Below are 16287 nucleotides of genomic sequence, written 5' to 3'. Positions count from 1 at the left end.
ACAAAAGCAAAGAAACAAAACAGAGCTCTCCTCATGAATGAGTTTGAGAGAACTGAAGCTTGTAAGCAAACAAAATTTTGCATGTTGGTTTTCATTATTATAATAAATAATGAGATTCTACTTAAGAATCTGATTTATATATAGATATCTATGTCAGAGGCAGAGAGTTCAATTTTACATCAAACGCACTGTCAGAATAATCCTTCGAAGGAGCATTATGTAGCAGTTTAGAGAAAGTGGTTTCATATCTACCTAAGCTAGTTTTAGACCATCTACATCTCTACAACTTAAAGGTTGAAGGATGCCACAATTCCCTGCTGGCTATTGGAAGGCCTCCCATGTTACTTCTGAATGCTATTTGGTTTGAGGAAGGATCACAAGGTTTGCGAAGTCTACTCTTTTTATCTGAATTCCAGAAGAGCAGAACTGTGCAGGATGTTGTAAGATTGGTACTGAAAGACTCAACTGAAAATAAAAGAGTTAGACAGTACTCTAAGTAACACATCGCTCCAAATTTTAGACTGCAGGATTCATTATCCTGTTTCAGCAGTGCTCCAGAACTTTACTCTAGTAGTCACCCTTTTGAGCTTTTGTGACATTGAGGAATCTGACTGGTTTTGTATGCTTTACAAAACAAAAGAGAATTCTGGGACAGCCTTGTAACCAGGTTGTTGGATACGTACATAATTGCATTTTATTTTTATGTTTCTGGATACTTACATGAAATCCTGAAAAGTCAATTTTAATGGGCAGTTCATCAAGGTCACCTCCTTTGGGTGCAATCTGATCTAACAGATGGTAGTATGCTCTTGAATCCTAAAATGAGCAATAACATATATATAAAAATTAAAAAGAGCACGCATGTAGACTTCAGTAATCATTTACTGCTTTTATAGTCCAGTTCAACAGCTATACAAGTAAAAAATATGGCACCCTAATTCCAATGAATATGGATGAGGTCATACAGCCATTTTACTACACTATTTCACATGGACCTTATTTATCCAGGTGACTCATTATTCTGTGCAATTTTAGTTAAGTTTATTTTGCCAGATATGAACTAGATGGCTATAATTAAGATATTTAAGGTAAATTTGTACAGGTTACCCACAAAAAAAATCCCTCCAATATGGATCTTATTTTCAGTGTTGGTATTTTATTCCCTATCATTTTCTAATAGACTGTTTTATAAAAATTTCTCTTTCTTAATTGATGAGGTAATTCAGGATGAATCTATAGTGACAAAAGCCATTTATTTGATGCAGTTTTCAGTACGCTTCTATTAGCAACCCCATCTAAGAAACTAGGAAAAAAACCCAAAACTCTGATAGTTTCAGCAGTATTTAATGCTTCCCTTAAATAGCATGTAATATTTTCACCATAGTGACAGTTTTCATACAAAACCCTAGTTAGTTTTTCTTTAATAACAGCCTTCTTGATGGCATTTGAAGAGTTGAAACAAGTAATTAATGATATGGTTTTCTTCAATGAAGAGCTCTTATCACTTCAGGCAATCTTCCTCCTTCGCTTTTAGTTTTAAAAAGTTGGAGTTTTCTCTCTTCAAGTGGACTAACTATGTTGCTCTGCACACCTTATGCAGAATGGCTAAAGAAGAGAGAAGAATTATGCAGATGTGCCCCCTGTCCCAAGAAACCAGCATGCCTTTCAGTCCCCTTGTGTCACTAAACTGGCATAACCAACAAAGCACAGTGATTCAGGGGAGATACTCTCTCCTTGGATCAAGAATCAGTAGTTACTCCAGACAGACCTCTGTAAAAGCTCATTCCTCAAGAGGTTTCCTACTCTTCTGCAGAATGCTAGGTGCAAAGGGCAATCACAATTAGCAAATATGCATTTGGATGGGATTTAAATGCTACACACCAATTCTTTAAAACAACAAAAAAGAGGAAAGATGGGTTTCTGCAGACCCAAGAGCAGGGAAGGATGGACAGGAAAAAGATAGTAAGATAGTGCAAATTCTCCTAAATAAATCTTAGAGCATTAGAACTTCCCTGAATATAAGCTCCTCAGAAATGTTTCCTTTCACTGTGATGTGGTAAATATGTCGTATGAGCAACTGAATAGAATAAAAGTAATCAGAATAATGCTCTTTCAGTGTTGAAAAATGCAGGACTACTACTACTTTTCTAAATGCTTCTGACTAATTTTTTTCCATGCATAGTATGCTTAACTGACATCACGTATTTTCAGAGTGGATAACTACATACCTTGATGTCTTGGCTGAAGTTATTTATTTTCTGCCACCCTGCATTGGCCAGATGGTAGTTCACCCAGCGTAGCAAGAGCTCTTCCGGGGAAAGCTTCATTAACTGATCTAGTTCTTCCCCTTCATTTAACAAGGCGATAAGAGCTAAAAGCAAGTTTTAAAGAAAGCCAAAATCACTGCTATTGTGGTGTCAGTTAATTCAAATTGCCAACATTGCTATACCCAGTATCCCTCTTACCTTCGTTTCTAGAGATCTCAATATCAGCAAAAAGACCAACTTTAATGATCTGCCACAAGAGTCCTAATACCAAGTGTGGTTTTCCTTCTTGCAAATCTTGTGATCCAATATTGACAACCGTACAGCCAATAGCAGATGCTGAGTTCAGAGCCAGGTTTAGGTTTTCCTATTTGCAATATAATTATTTAAAAAAAAAACCACAACAAAACAAAAAACATATAAGGTTGTAATTCTTCATAAATTTATTCATATTATATTTTGTAAGATTCAGAAGCTATAAGAAATAATGCTTTAGTTTACAGTTCCCAGTGGAAAACTGCACTCTGGAGATTTTTTATGAACCACCATGTATCTAATAAAAATTTAATGGAAAACATTATTGACAGTGTTTAATACAGACCCACCAAAAAAATGTGGACCATCTTCTGCAGCTTGGATTGCTGAGGAATACTCTAAATAAAATATTTTTTTGTAATGCAGAAGTATTACAAATACAAATTACTCAACTTTGCTAAAAATATCAGGGGATTGATCCTGTGGAAAAATGTGCCCATACGGAATTCTGCCCTGTGCACAAGGCTGACATCACTGTCATCGCATCTTGATCTTACACAGGCTGACACATTTATTCAAGCAACTGTTAAACTGTTATTGAACAGTGCAAGAAAATCATGGCAATTCAACATCCTGACATTGAAAGCAAAGCTAATGATTGCCACAGATAAAATATTCCAAGAAAAAAAGCCTGTCAGCTTTTATAAATATTATTTTCTTGTGTAATAGTTTATCTACAGTGACAACATGAACACAAGTAATATCACCTTTGCTGACATGTTTTCTTTTAATAAGCAGAGCTTACAAAACTCACTCAGAGGTTTTACAACACGGTGTGTTTTTACTTGCCATATTTTAAATGTCACAGCCTGAAATGAAATGTCGGCCAATTAACTGAAGTTTTTAATAAGGAATTTTTTGTTGGTCTTTTTGGGTTTGTTTTCTTTTTTCCCCTCATTAGGCTGGTAACTTATGGATGTAGGTCCCTAAAATATGAGCTGAGGATCCACTCAAAAGTCTAGAATTACCTTCTTCAGATACTTAGTAAAGCAGAACAAGAATAGTGAATAGGGAAGCATGAAAAAAACCAAGTTCCCATGTATATCACCTAAGAAACAGGAGGTTTCTTAACATCAGGTTATTAGAAAACAAATTTCATGCTTTGATATATTTTAACACATAGGACTTCTTTTTTCCTCCACTAAAACTGTCAATATTCTAATTTTTAATTCGTAGCAAGTTTCTATCTATGCAGTACTTACAGAAATAGTGAAAGGAGTGAGTTTCTTCTTGTTAATAGCCCTTTCATCAATTGTATCTGGTTGTGAAAAGTTGATCATTTTGCTAAGGAACAAAAGTAAAGAGTTTATTCAAACTTCAATTTCTCAGAAAATATATTATTTGATTATAAGCTCCTAACACTTTAAATTAGCTGGAAGTATTTCTGACAAGAGGAAAAAATACCAAAACCTCATCCTCTAAATCTCCTTTTCCTGCTAAACAATTGCACATCCATCCATAAACCCTCAGATAATATGTAATTACAAGAAACTTGAGCAATTGAGGGTTTGATACTTAAGCAAGAGGATATGCCTGTGCCATCATAATAGGTTCTCGAGAAGATTAAAAAAAGTAAAGTCAGTTAAATAATCTCTAGTGAAAATCTGTGATATAATCAATATATCGCTGGATTACATTTTGATAGTATCTTGTATTTCTATAATATCCTGCATTTACAAGTAATATGCTAATCCCGTGTTACCACAGTGTATGAATAAGTACTATTAGTTTACTTCAAGTAACTAGAAAGTTGCAGCAGACTAAACTTAAGGGACCTACTCTATGCCCTCTGTTTTGTCATAAATTTAACTTCGATTTCTGTTCCTCCCATCCTACGATTTAGTAACTACATTTAATAACTGCGTAAAATATTTGAAATACAACGTCTTCTAATTATTTCAGCTAATGAATATATGAACTATGTAATTATCTCCTTTATAAAGAGCCTGCATAATTACGGGTATGAAGTAGAAACCCACTCCTATAATGCATGCACAGGGTCACATAAAAACTTGCTAAAAATAACATTTCTATTCACAAATAGAATTTCCCCGTATCAATATTGGTTGAAAAACTTAAGACTATAATTTAAGACTCAAGTCTTGATATTAAAGCCTGTCAGAAGTTTCCCAATTCAGATAACTGTGACCAGCATTTAACCGTTGAGATAAATTTCTGTCCTTTCTCACAGCCCTGGACTCACCAAAGGAGGATGCCATCTGCAAGGGATTTAAAAAGACTGGCATCTGATGGGTTCATAGGTAGGAGGTGCTTACAGTCTGGGTCATCTTGTAGAGCTTTATTTATCCAATTAACAAAAGCAACCTTTTCTTCCTCTGAAAAGAGAAGCAGCATTAAAAGATTTATTGTCATTTCCACTAACACATACTATTAAACATCAGACTTGGTCAGAGGCACCGCTGCAACAAACCCTCTTAGTTTCAGAAGGGCCAGTTATTGAAAGAATCAGACCAGTGGGAAAGAATGCAAAAAATCAGCACACACAGATAGATCTCTCCTAATCTTTCTCTCTAAACCAGTGGTGATTTTCAGAAGGACAACATAAAATCATAGTGATGTAATGGGGAAGGTATCATCATGACTGACTTTTAATTCAGTTTCTCAGCAATTACAGCAAAGAGAGGGAACTTTGAGATCTAAGTGCACATCTATCCAGCATTTTGTTCTGCCTTCTACGGGGACTTAAGAGACTGGCAGTATTTTTATTGGGGTTACTGTGCTGTATTTAGCTGTGAGAAACTGAAAGTTTAGTACCTCAGCTTGAAATTCTTTCATATTTAGTGCAGAATTTATTAGTATGTAACTAAGAATGCTTATTGGGACAACAAGCAATACCCATACTCAAACTCCCAGACAGTGCAGGTGGTATTCACCTCAGTTACCACATGAAACATACAGGACAGGTACCTACACCTGACTCTTTGCACTTCTTTCATTGTTAGTGGGAAGAAATGCAAAATTCTAGTGCATGCTAGTCTAGATGCTGATGAGACCAGGTCAGATGAATTGCACCTCTAGTGGGGTCAGTTTCTCTCCACTAAAAATGAAAGAGACTAAACAATTAGCTCTGATGGTGTCCCCCTAGAGACATCCTTTGGTATGGAACAGATCCCCTGCTTTGGGCATACACCAAGTGCAGGTGGTGCTATAACAACAATACCGAGACAGAAGGTATCACCACCTTTAGGTAACTGAAGTGAATCTTCCTCATATAAAGAATCTTAAACCACTTCCGGAAACACAGCAAATCCCAGACTCAAGTCAATCAAATAAGCTGCAATATTGCTTACTGCAATATGATCTTGGAAGGTGTTAACATCGTGACTGGGAGCTGCAATGCAATTAGGCACGATTACCAATTTAAATGACATGCAGCAGTAGGAAGGAGAAAGAAACAGAGATAAGTATTAAAAGCAACTTCTCAAGTATGAGATAGGCTATGAAAAAATCATCTGGGAGTGAACAACTCTATAAGGGTACAGAGACTTGAGGAGGCCCCTTCCCATACAGAAAGGATATGTGGGATTTGGCCAAAGACTTGACCAGCTTTACTAGAAGTATGCCAAAGGCCCTCCTGCCCTCAGCCACATGCTGTCAGTGCTTGCTTTTATTTTTCGTTTTTCCAAAAGATGCCTAATTCACTTCTGAGTCCAGCATGAAACTAGCAACAATTGAACAGCCAACGTCTTAATAAGCTACCACCCACATTTGTCCATCTCCACATACCTTCTCTGTGTTAATTTGCTTTCAACAGCAACATTTTCCAGGTTTGTTTTATTTTCTTCAGCTATAGTGCAAATGTAAAGTCTTCCTCCATGCAAAAGTTGCTTATGTTTAATTATTTCTTACCTGAATAAGAGTGTTGTGTCCCTTCACTAGATATTGCTGATGTTCCTCCAATTGCGGTAATACCTTGCTTTTTGTTTATTGATTTTCGGAAAGATTTGCTAATGTCTTTACTTTTCAATTCCTGAATTATCTGGAATAAAAAAAAAATAAATTAGAGAGCATTTTATGATTGGTCACGCCTTCAAATAACCAAATGATAACTCCTATAAGTACTCTAGAGTCAGTACTTAACCTGACTGCCTTTCTTTTGCATTTACATTTACTTCTGGAAAAAAGTTTACTGTATGGGTAAAACCAGTTTAAATCCATTCATGAAACTTGTATACTGGATATCCAATATTATTTCTCAGTGAGTACCTCAAGTGCTACATTCAACAATCTACACATTTTTTCCAGATTTTTTGGTAAACTAATGAAAACAACTAAAGATACAAATTTTCAATGACTAAAGCATATTTCTTCCTCATTCTCAAAATATTAGTTATTTGTATCAAAATATTACTTAGTTGTACCACTTATTTCAGTTTTCTAGGCTAGTTATCAACAGATATCAGACAGTAGAGAAACTCTAAAGGGAATGTCTCACAGAAACAAATTCTTCAAAGTCAATTCTCCCGTCCTTGTTGGTATCTGTTACTGCAATGATTTTTTCTACAATCTCACGGACTTTGTAACCAGGCAAGGGCACACTTGCTTCTTTAAACAGGTCTTGAAGCTCATAATCACTGACATACCCACTGTTGTCAATATCTGTAACATGAAAGCACTAGTTATTTTTATACTTATGAAAAGAAGCAAATATAGCAACTGGCAAGAATAAAAGCACGAGAAATAGAGTTCTAGGAGACAAGTATTTCTTCTTCTGACACAAGTAAGTAAGCAAGCATGAAGGAACAGTTGTGGATTAGAGGCACAACTGGCTAGAAGTTGTGCCATCTTGTTGTGTGCTTTCTCAGGAACTACTTTATAATCCCAAACCAAAGCTATAACAAGATGGCAAATTTTTAAAGAGCAAAATTTAACCTTTTTTCTTTTTAAGACTCCCACCAAAACTCTCTATAAACCTTCAAGTAAAATGGAGATAAGTTATTATAGTCTTACTTTTGATATTACACTGTTTGTAATCAGTAAGCTCAAATCTGATGAAACTTGTTATTAGAAGAGCACACTTACACAAGAAAAACTACTTGTACAAGAACTCTGCCAGACTCTGCATTTTGTTTCTTATCCTACTGTCTGATAGACACTTTCTGTTCTTCAGAACTTTTGATGTGGCTAGGCTTACTTGTGAAGAATAAATTGGGGATGATCTGTACCTATTTATTAAAGGTGACCTTCCTTAATTTATTAACTAGGTATGTTGGGAGCAATTTGTATCACCACCTTCACTTACACTTGGCTCCCAAGACCAAGTCAGGAATGCCTTTTTCAACAAGGGGTATGGTATAGGGAAAAAAATGAATGGCTGTATCACATGAAAAAAAATAAATTGTAAAAGGTTCAGTATAATTTGTGTTACAATTAATAAGACAGCAGCACAGAAGAAATCATGAAAATACCCTTCATACTTCCCCTATGGGCCAATCTGTATGTAGAAAGCTGTCTCGAATTCTTGTCTTAGTATACTAAAGCATCATTTTAAAAACCTATGTTTTTATCCAATGTAACAGATAATATGTGCTTGATTCATTATCTGTTCCTATTTTTTATATTTATGCATATTTCCATATATATGTACACACATATCTGTGCAAGCAGAATTTGAGCATGTCCATTAAAAAAGCCTTACCTGTACCTGTAGTGCAATATCTATGCAAAGGAGAGTATTTTTCAAAGTAGACAAGCACCGTACAGGTGAAGCTTAATAAAATACAAGAAATCATAACTGGCATAAATAGCGCTGGATATAATGCCATAATTTTATATATTTAATGCTAATATTTTCCAAGTTTGACAAAAACTTTGAGTCTCTTTCATGATCATACTAAAGCTCTTGAAAAATACAAATATTATTTTCCCAGTTCTACAAATGATGCATCTAAGATAATTAATTTAAAAGAAATCCACAAGTAACACAAGGAGTCAGAAACAGAAGCAAGACTACGTGGCTACTTTTCTGACTTGTCAAGGTGCTCCAATTTTTGCTTTCTTTGGTTTACTAGTTAAAAAAATCTCCCCATGTTGCCTCTAGTATCAAAACTCAGCCAACACTATCAGAGTGGGTGAGTATGCATCACATTACAGAAGGGCAAGCAGAGAAACATGCTTTCATCTCTAGTCATAACTGACTGCTATACGGTCATTTCCCTGTAATCTATACTACATTAAGTAGTTTCTGCACAGCTTCATAAGGCAGCCACATTTCACTGCTGACAAAAAGGCTAACAACACCTGTTAAAAAGAAAAATATTCCTCTTTCCGTTTTCAATATTACCAACAACTCATGAAACACTACACAGAAAAGCTTCATGTCCGCAAATGCATTAACCTGCTGTATGACTTGCAGACATGTCACAATACACATAATAATAGGGATAATCTAAAAAGCAGAGGACATGCTCACGAGCTCACTCAAGTTACCAGCTATTTTATTTCTCTTGGTTCATCTTTCACGGAAGCTAAGTTTCCATGATGACAAGCAGAAAGTTAAATAGATGCCTTTTCTCTCAGTTTACCTACATAGCTGCAAGCAATCTATCCATAAAGACACTGGAAATGTAACAATGAAAAAAGAAAAACACTAATGATGCTAAATTTTTCTGTTTTACAAAAATCGTAATACAATAAGAAAACGTTTGTCAGTGAGTAGGAGCATATGGTGAAAACCAAATAGAAAAGCTGTCCAACAATACCAGTGAGCACTACTAATCCTAACACCTCACAGTAGATTAATACATGCATACAGTGCTCTTTAACATGGTCTGTCTTTCCAGCTCCTACAGGCTATAGACTTCTTGAGCTATAGACTTCTTGAGCTACAGACTGTCAAGAAGATTGTTTAACAGCAACTCATGAATTGTTTTCTGTGATTGCATCTTATTCTGTTAACATATCTACTCGTGGTCTGAACAACATCCCAATGCAATAGCTTCATGGTTTTATTACTTGTCACGAAGAAAAGTTGCTTCTTTCCATGTTAAGCTTTCTGAGTCTCTACTGGGCATCACATGATACCTGTATTGACAGATACTGAGTAATCTCCTCTTCACCTTTTCTATGCTACATACAGTCTTAGAGGTCTCTACCCTACAGCTTCCCAATAGTATCTTTAACAAACTGGATCCTAGTATTTAAGTCTTCTTGCCTAAAGCAACCCTGTTTTCCCATTGTGAATTATTATAAATATGTTAGTTATATTTGCTGAGCTGCAGTTACACATCATCCCTTCAGAACTGCAGCAAATAAGAAATAAAGCAGACATGAACTTTAGCATTCACAACAATATTGCAATCTGGAAATAAGTGTTAGCTGCTATATCATTTCTCACTCTTTTTATTTACTCTCCAATTAATCTGCAAACATCCTGTCAAGCATACAAAATTGTACAGTTACTTATTAACATCCGCTAGCTACAAAAGCAAGATCAAAAAGTCTCCAAGATTACCTTTACTTTCAAATGTAAAATCCAATTCATTCAATAAATAAAAAAATTACTAGTTCAAACTGTGCAAGCAAAGCAAAACCAAAGTGTCAGCAATTTAACATGAAAACAAGTTTAATCTTTGTTTTTAAAATCTAAGTTAAAAAAATTTATTGAGACCTATCATACCGCATATACAATGGCACAATAATGCAACTGCTCGGCAAGAAAATATATCTGTTTTAGTTGCTGAAGTTGAAATATATTAATAAACACACATAGTTTCAGTGAAAATTAGGGTGTTTATGTAAACATTCTTGTTTTCTTAGCTATTGCTGGCAACACAGAAGAAAAACACATCCCTATCAAAATGAAGTGATCCATAAAGATTTCTTCCACAAACCCTACATGGTTTTGCAATGTTAATTGCATCCTCATTTTTTTACATAAAGCATACCTATTTTACTGAATGCTTCTCTTAGTTCTTCAAGCTCTTCACGAGAGATAGTAGTTATGTTGTTTTCCATCTCTGGACAGCAAGAAGAATTGTCTTCAATTGCTTATACCTAATTATAATAAACAGGAAATATATAAAGCTTTAATTCCAAGCACATATTAATGTACGTAATGACAATGTAAATAATGACCTTTTCAATACAAGGTACCAGACCTGCATGACATTTCCAGTCCTGGCATACTTAAAACATTACAAACACCACTTCAGAGTACATCAAACACCTAGCAAATTGTTTCACTATAGTGACTGAGAATGCACAATAGCAGCACCTGTTTTCATACACTTGATGTTTTCATTTACATAGTATAAGCACTGACCAGCAATCAACCTCCACTGCTTAAGTGGTTTTCCAACATAAAAATTGTTTGTTGAAATGAAAGGTAATTTTAAGAAGAATTGATTTCCAAGTGCAATGCAGTATCATTGCCATGAATGATTAGTGCTAGGATCTAGGCATGCAAAGCACTGAGCACTTCAGCATTTGCACAGTAGTAAACCTCAGTGGGACACTTTCAAGTACCTGCTTATAGTCAGCGCATGAACACTGATGAGACTTTCTGCTGCAGAAGCTATCACCTCCTGACCTTTACACTGCTCTTCTTACAAGCTCGTTTCATAACACTGTCAAAGAACCAAACAAAAGCTTTTACTTAGCACAAATACTGGAGTCTCATTGTGAATCTACTTTCTCAACTCCATAAAAAGGCAAAACAGAACTGAAGGCACCTTTGCAAGGGTGATAAAACCCCCATAATGGACCCTTGCCCATTTCCTCCTATCAAAGCTTTACTAGAGCAGGACCCTTGTTAGTAAGTGCAATTTTGTAAACAAGTCACACACAAATGCCTCAATATACAAGCTTGTATTTGACATCTCCCACTGTGCACATACCATTGGCACATATATAGTCAGCATACGGCACCACATGCCTGCACATAGTAAGTTCTGAGCAGCGCTTGGCTGTGGAGAGCACAGTCTGCTACACGTGGTGCGGTGCCTACCATGAAATACAAGTTTTGTCTTGGCTTAACTTTATAAGCCAAAAGTTGCAAAATAACCACCTTATATCACAGAATCACAGAATCCTAAGGGTTGGAAGGGACCTCAAAAGATCATCTAGTCCAACCCTCCTGCAAGAGCACGGTAACATAGAGTACATCACACAGGAACTTGTCCAGGCGGGCCTTGAATATCTCCAACATAGGAGACTCCACAACCCCCCAGGGAAACCTGTTCCAGTGCTCTGTCACTCTCACAGTAAATAAATTTTTCCTGATGTTCACATGGAACCTCCTATGCTCCAGTTTACACCCACTGCCCCATGTCCTATCACTGGATATCACTGAAAAAAACCTAGCTCCATCATCCTGACACTCACCCTTTACATATTTGTAAACACTGATGAGGTCACCCCTCAGTCTCCTCTTCTCCAAGCTAAAGAGACCCAGCTCCCTCAGCCTCTCCTCATACGGGAGATGCTCCACTCCCTTAATCATCTTTGTAGCTCTGCGCTGGACTCTCTCCAGCAGGTCCCTGTCCTTCTTGAACTGTGGGGCCCAGAACTGGACACAGTATTCCAGATGCGGCCTCACCAAGGCAGAGTAGAGGGGAAGGAGAATCTCTCTTGACCTACTAACCACACCCTTTCTAATGCACCCTAGGATGCCATTGGCCTTCTTGGCCACAAGGGTACATTGCTGGTTCATGGTCATCTTCCTATCCACCAGGACCCCCGGGTCCCTTTCCCCTTCACTACTGTCCAGCAGGTCAGCCCCCAACCTGTACTGGTACATGGGGCTGTTCTTCCCCAGATGCAAGACTCTACACTTGCCCTTGTTGAATTTCATCAAGTTCCTCTCCGCCCAACTCTCCAACCTGTCCAGGTCTTGCTGAATGGCAACACAGCCCTCTGGTGTGTCAGCCACTCCTCCCAGTTCAGTATCATCAGTGAACTTGCTGAGGGTACATTCAGTTCCCTCATCCAGGTCCTTGATGAAAATAATAAACAGCACTGGTCCCAGCACCGACCCCTGAGGGACTCCACTAGTCGCAAACCTCCAGCTAGATTCTGCCCCATTGACCACAACTCTCTGCCTTCTTCCTTCCAACCAGTTCTTGATCCACCTCACTACCTGATCATCAAGCCCACACTTCCTTAGCTTATCTATGAGGATGCTGTGGGAGACAGTATCAAATGCGTTACTGAAATCAAGAAAAAACAGATCTACCACTCTACCATCATCCATCCACCTAGTTACTTGCTCATAGAAGGCTATAAGGTTGGTCAAACATGACTTCCCCTTGGTAAAGCCATGTTGGCTGCTCTTAACGACCCCCTCATCCTTGATATGTCTAGAGATGGTGTCAAGAATAAGTTGTTCCATCACCTCTCCAGGGATGGAGGTAAGGATGACCGGTCTATAATTACCCGGGTAAACATAGTGAAATATTCACTAAGAATTCTTGATCTGTTTGTAATGAAAAAAGTACTCTGCAGGAAATGGTGGAAAAGTCTGTGGAGCTAAAAAAAAAGGAAAGGAAAAAAAAAAGCTGAACAAGGTATCCTACATGTAGCTAAACCTTTATGCAGAATGACACAAGCAGCATTCATGAGCTAGCAATGATTAACTCCCAACATTTTTCAAAATACTATTTTGAAATGAAAGCAACTACTTGTTCAACATACTATAAAATACGGTGAGTTGGTTTTAAAACACATTTTTTACACCTTTTTTTTCTCTTTTTTTTTTTCTTTTTGGGGTGGAGAGGTTAATCTTTGGGGTTTGTTTTGACCTTTGTGCTTATCTGAAACCAGAGTTAGGCATTTCCTTCAAAAAGAAAATTACTTTAAAGTTAAGCTTCTCATTTAACAAACTTCAACTGAGGGTCAGGGTTTTAAGGAAAATAAATAACATGAGATGTGGTGAAACCTCCTAATATAGCAACTGTACTGCCAGACCATTCTAGGAAATACAGGAAAATTTTTGTCTCAAGAGTGTGTGACTACTGTCTCAAAGTACAAAAGTAAAAGTATTTATTTGGGCCCTATCTGCAGCATATGCATTTATTTACCTACACTTACACTGCTGTGTAACAGAGACAGAAGTAATGGGCTCTATGTATCTACTTCTCATCTCAGTAAATGTTGCTGCTTCTTTTCAGGCAGTAGTTCACTTTTCTTCCATGATGCTATATAAAGTTTCCATAGTGATTTATTTGTCCTCCACGATGATATATAAAAAGAGTTCTTAAACAACCATGGGTTAATGAAGTCTTGTCTTCTTCATTAGGGTATTTTCTGTGTGCTCACTGGGACTGTTCCTGGACACAGGATATGGCCTTGAGGGTAGGTGGTGAGTTAAGTCTTTTTCCTTCATGTCACTAGATCTCATTTAAGTATTAAAATCCTACTTATCCATTTTGCTAAGCTTACTAGCAGCATGTATCAGTCTTCATACTCGTAGAAAAATTAAAAATATATATATAAAGAAATCACTTTATACAGATGTTTCTGGAAGTGCAAGTACCTTTGCAGGAAGCCAGATGTGGCAATTAAAGAAATAAGGAACTGTGAAAAAATTGGGGTAAGCAAATAAACATTTAAATCTTAATTCCTAAGGAAATTTAAAGGACTCTGAAGCTGCAATAAAACCCCAAAATACAATCCTCTGAAATATAGAAACAGCACAGCATGTCAAAGCACGAAATACTTAGACATGCAGGTGCAAAAGGCAACACCACTTGTCATACTGTTAATGTTTTCAACTATTTACAATTCCTATGAGTCAGATTTTACCAAAAACATTTTCTAGAAACTTTCAATATAATTAGTTTCACTCCTTCCTTTTTATGATTCATAATTCAGATTATCCATCATATTCTTTTTCAGAAAATAGCAGTCTTCGATTTCCAAAGACATTGATTATTTCAATAACACAGTAGAAACACCTGTTCTTGAATGAAGCAGATTAAAAAAAGCTCTAAAGAGACAGTCTTAAATACCCTATTATATAATTACAGGGTAAATTAGCTGGTCAATTAAATGGCAGAAGTGCTGCAATCATGGTTCTGGCATTCAGGAGAGATCTAGTTTGGGCAGAGACAATACCTAAACTAGTCAGACATTTTAGACTATTTCAATATACCAACAAGGACCTTCTATCTAAGCTAATAAATACCTTACACAGGTTTATCACTGCCCAAGATGGCTCAGTTCACAGGCAACTCTGACAAGATTTAACATTCAGTCTGCAAAGGTACATGTCTGTTATATGACTAAGACTACCTGCTGAAAGATGTATTCATTTACAGAGAACACATTTCTCTCTACTCTGGTGGTGTTCGTACGACACTTGGATTTTCTATAGTCTATGATTACATCAAACCATCTCCTACTGCCCCAGGACAAGGCAGGTATAAACATTGGGTTTATGCTGAGAAAGTGTTCATGATCCTCTTTTCAGTCCTTGCCAATATGCTTAACATGAACTAACAACATTGATCTATTCCTAGCCTGCCTTCTATACGTGGAAGGCTGTTTCTATCTGAAGACAATTCACTGGAGTATCCTTGAAATGTTCCATATCCAACAATACAATATGGATATCCATATCCAATAATACAATACAATATCAATACAAACTATTTTTGATACCATCATCATACTTCTTTGCATGCAGAGAATTATCTGTGGCTGAGCAACCACGAAGATCCTGCTGCTTTTTTGACCTGTTACCAAAGCTGTCAGAAAAAAGAGCAGTTAACTGGCATCAGGCCTAATAGTTTTCTCCATCCCTGCAGGCAAATGGCAATTCCTTTTCCAGCTCTTCATTCCAATTTCTATTTGCCTTATTTCCACATGCAGCTGCTTCCACAACAACAATGGACATTACAAATGCTGAATCAAGAGCTTATTTTCTTTTGTCACTGTTCTTTTTGTCTGGCATTAGAGACACACCTCCTCTGTCCCTGCTGCAAACACCACTTGACTGCTGCATCATCCTTAAATCTGTTGGTTTTATTGACATACTAACTAGCACAATTTGCAAATGCAGGTTGTGCTTTTATGTCAATAACCAGCTGGTTATTAGCATATACTATCTACATGTACAAAACACGGAAATTCTGCTTCCCTTATTCGCCTTTGAATCAGATGGCTATAGATATTAATGAAAAAAAAAAATTAAAAAATCCCAAAACCAAATAACCATAAATTTAACCTGTCTCATTCTTGTGTTAGTTTATCTGGATTCCTTAAACCAATGTGGGAACAGGTTAGCCTTCATGTACTGGTAGTCTCTTTTAAGCTCTTGCCAGGTTAAACTAGAAGTTCTATCCTGTCTCAATGTGACAAGAAGGCATTATTAGGTAGAAGACATTAACAGGAACTTTAAAACAAGGATATGCATCAGATGTTGCGTTCAGTCAGTAAAGAAAGCAGAGAAAATGCTGCTGTATTTTAACTGATGAAATGCTAATTAAACATTAGTGAAAAGACTTAAATATAATAAAGATTTGAGCAATGGAACTAACTGCCATTGATACACAGAATGTTAATTCTACATGAATACACATACAGAGGCTTCTGATGTCTTCTCCAGATGATATAACTGCACCATTTTTTGTTTGTTCCGTTTGCTGTTTGGGTTGGTGCATCCTGTCCCCTTCTCCCTGATACTGTGGTATATTTTTACTTATGCCAAGATTATTCCTGACCCCCAAATATAAAAATAATTAGGGGC

General features: G+C 36.7%; 1 protein-coding gene across 1 annotated transcript in view; it reads right to left on the bottom strand.

The window, feature by feature from the left end:
* Positions 1-16287, bottom strand: part of PLS1 (plastin 1) — a 44654-nt gene that overhangs the window by 12485 nt on the left and 15882 nt on the right. Inside the window, exons 2-9 of the mRNA XM_057417194.1 lie at positions 10487-10595; positions 7036-7199; positions 6450-6579; positions 4783-4915; positions 3782-3863; positions 2466-2631; positions 2229-2371; positions 721-816 (exon numbers count right to left, since the gene is read on the bottom strand). Coding sequence (XP_057273177.1) covers positions 721-816; positions 2229-2371; positions 2466-2631; positions 3782-3863; positions 4783-4915; positions 6450-6579; positions 7036-7199; positions 10487-10556 — 984 coding nt within the window. The 5' untranslated portion in view covers positions 10557-10595. The remainder of the gene's footprint in view (positions 1-720; positions 817-2228; positions 2372-2465; positions 2632-3781; positions 3864-4782; positions 4916-6449; positions 6580-7035; positions 7200-10486; positions 10596-16287) is intronic.

This window comes from Pezoporus wallicus, unplaced genomic scaffold, assembly GCF_028554395.1.
Source record: "Pezoporus wallicus isolate ANWC-B61680 ecotype Strahan unplaced genomic scaffold, APGP_CSIRO_Pwel_v1 contig_360, whole genome shotgun sequence".
Lineage (NCBI taxonomy): Eukaryota > Metazoa > Chordata > Aves > Psittaciformes > Psittacidae > Pezoporus > Pezoporus wallicus.
The sequence above is the reverse complement of the archived record's forward strand: the minus strand, read 5'-3'. Positions and strand labels throughout refer to the sequence as shown.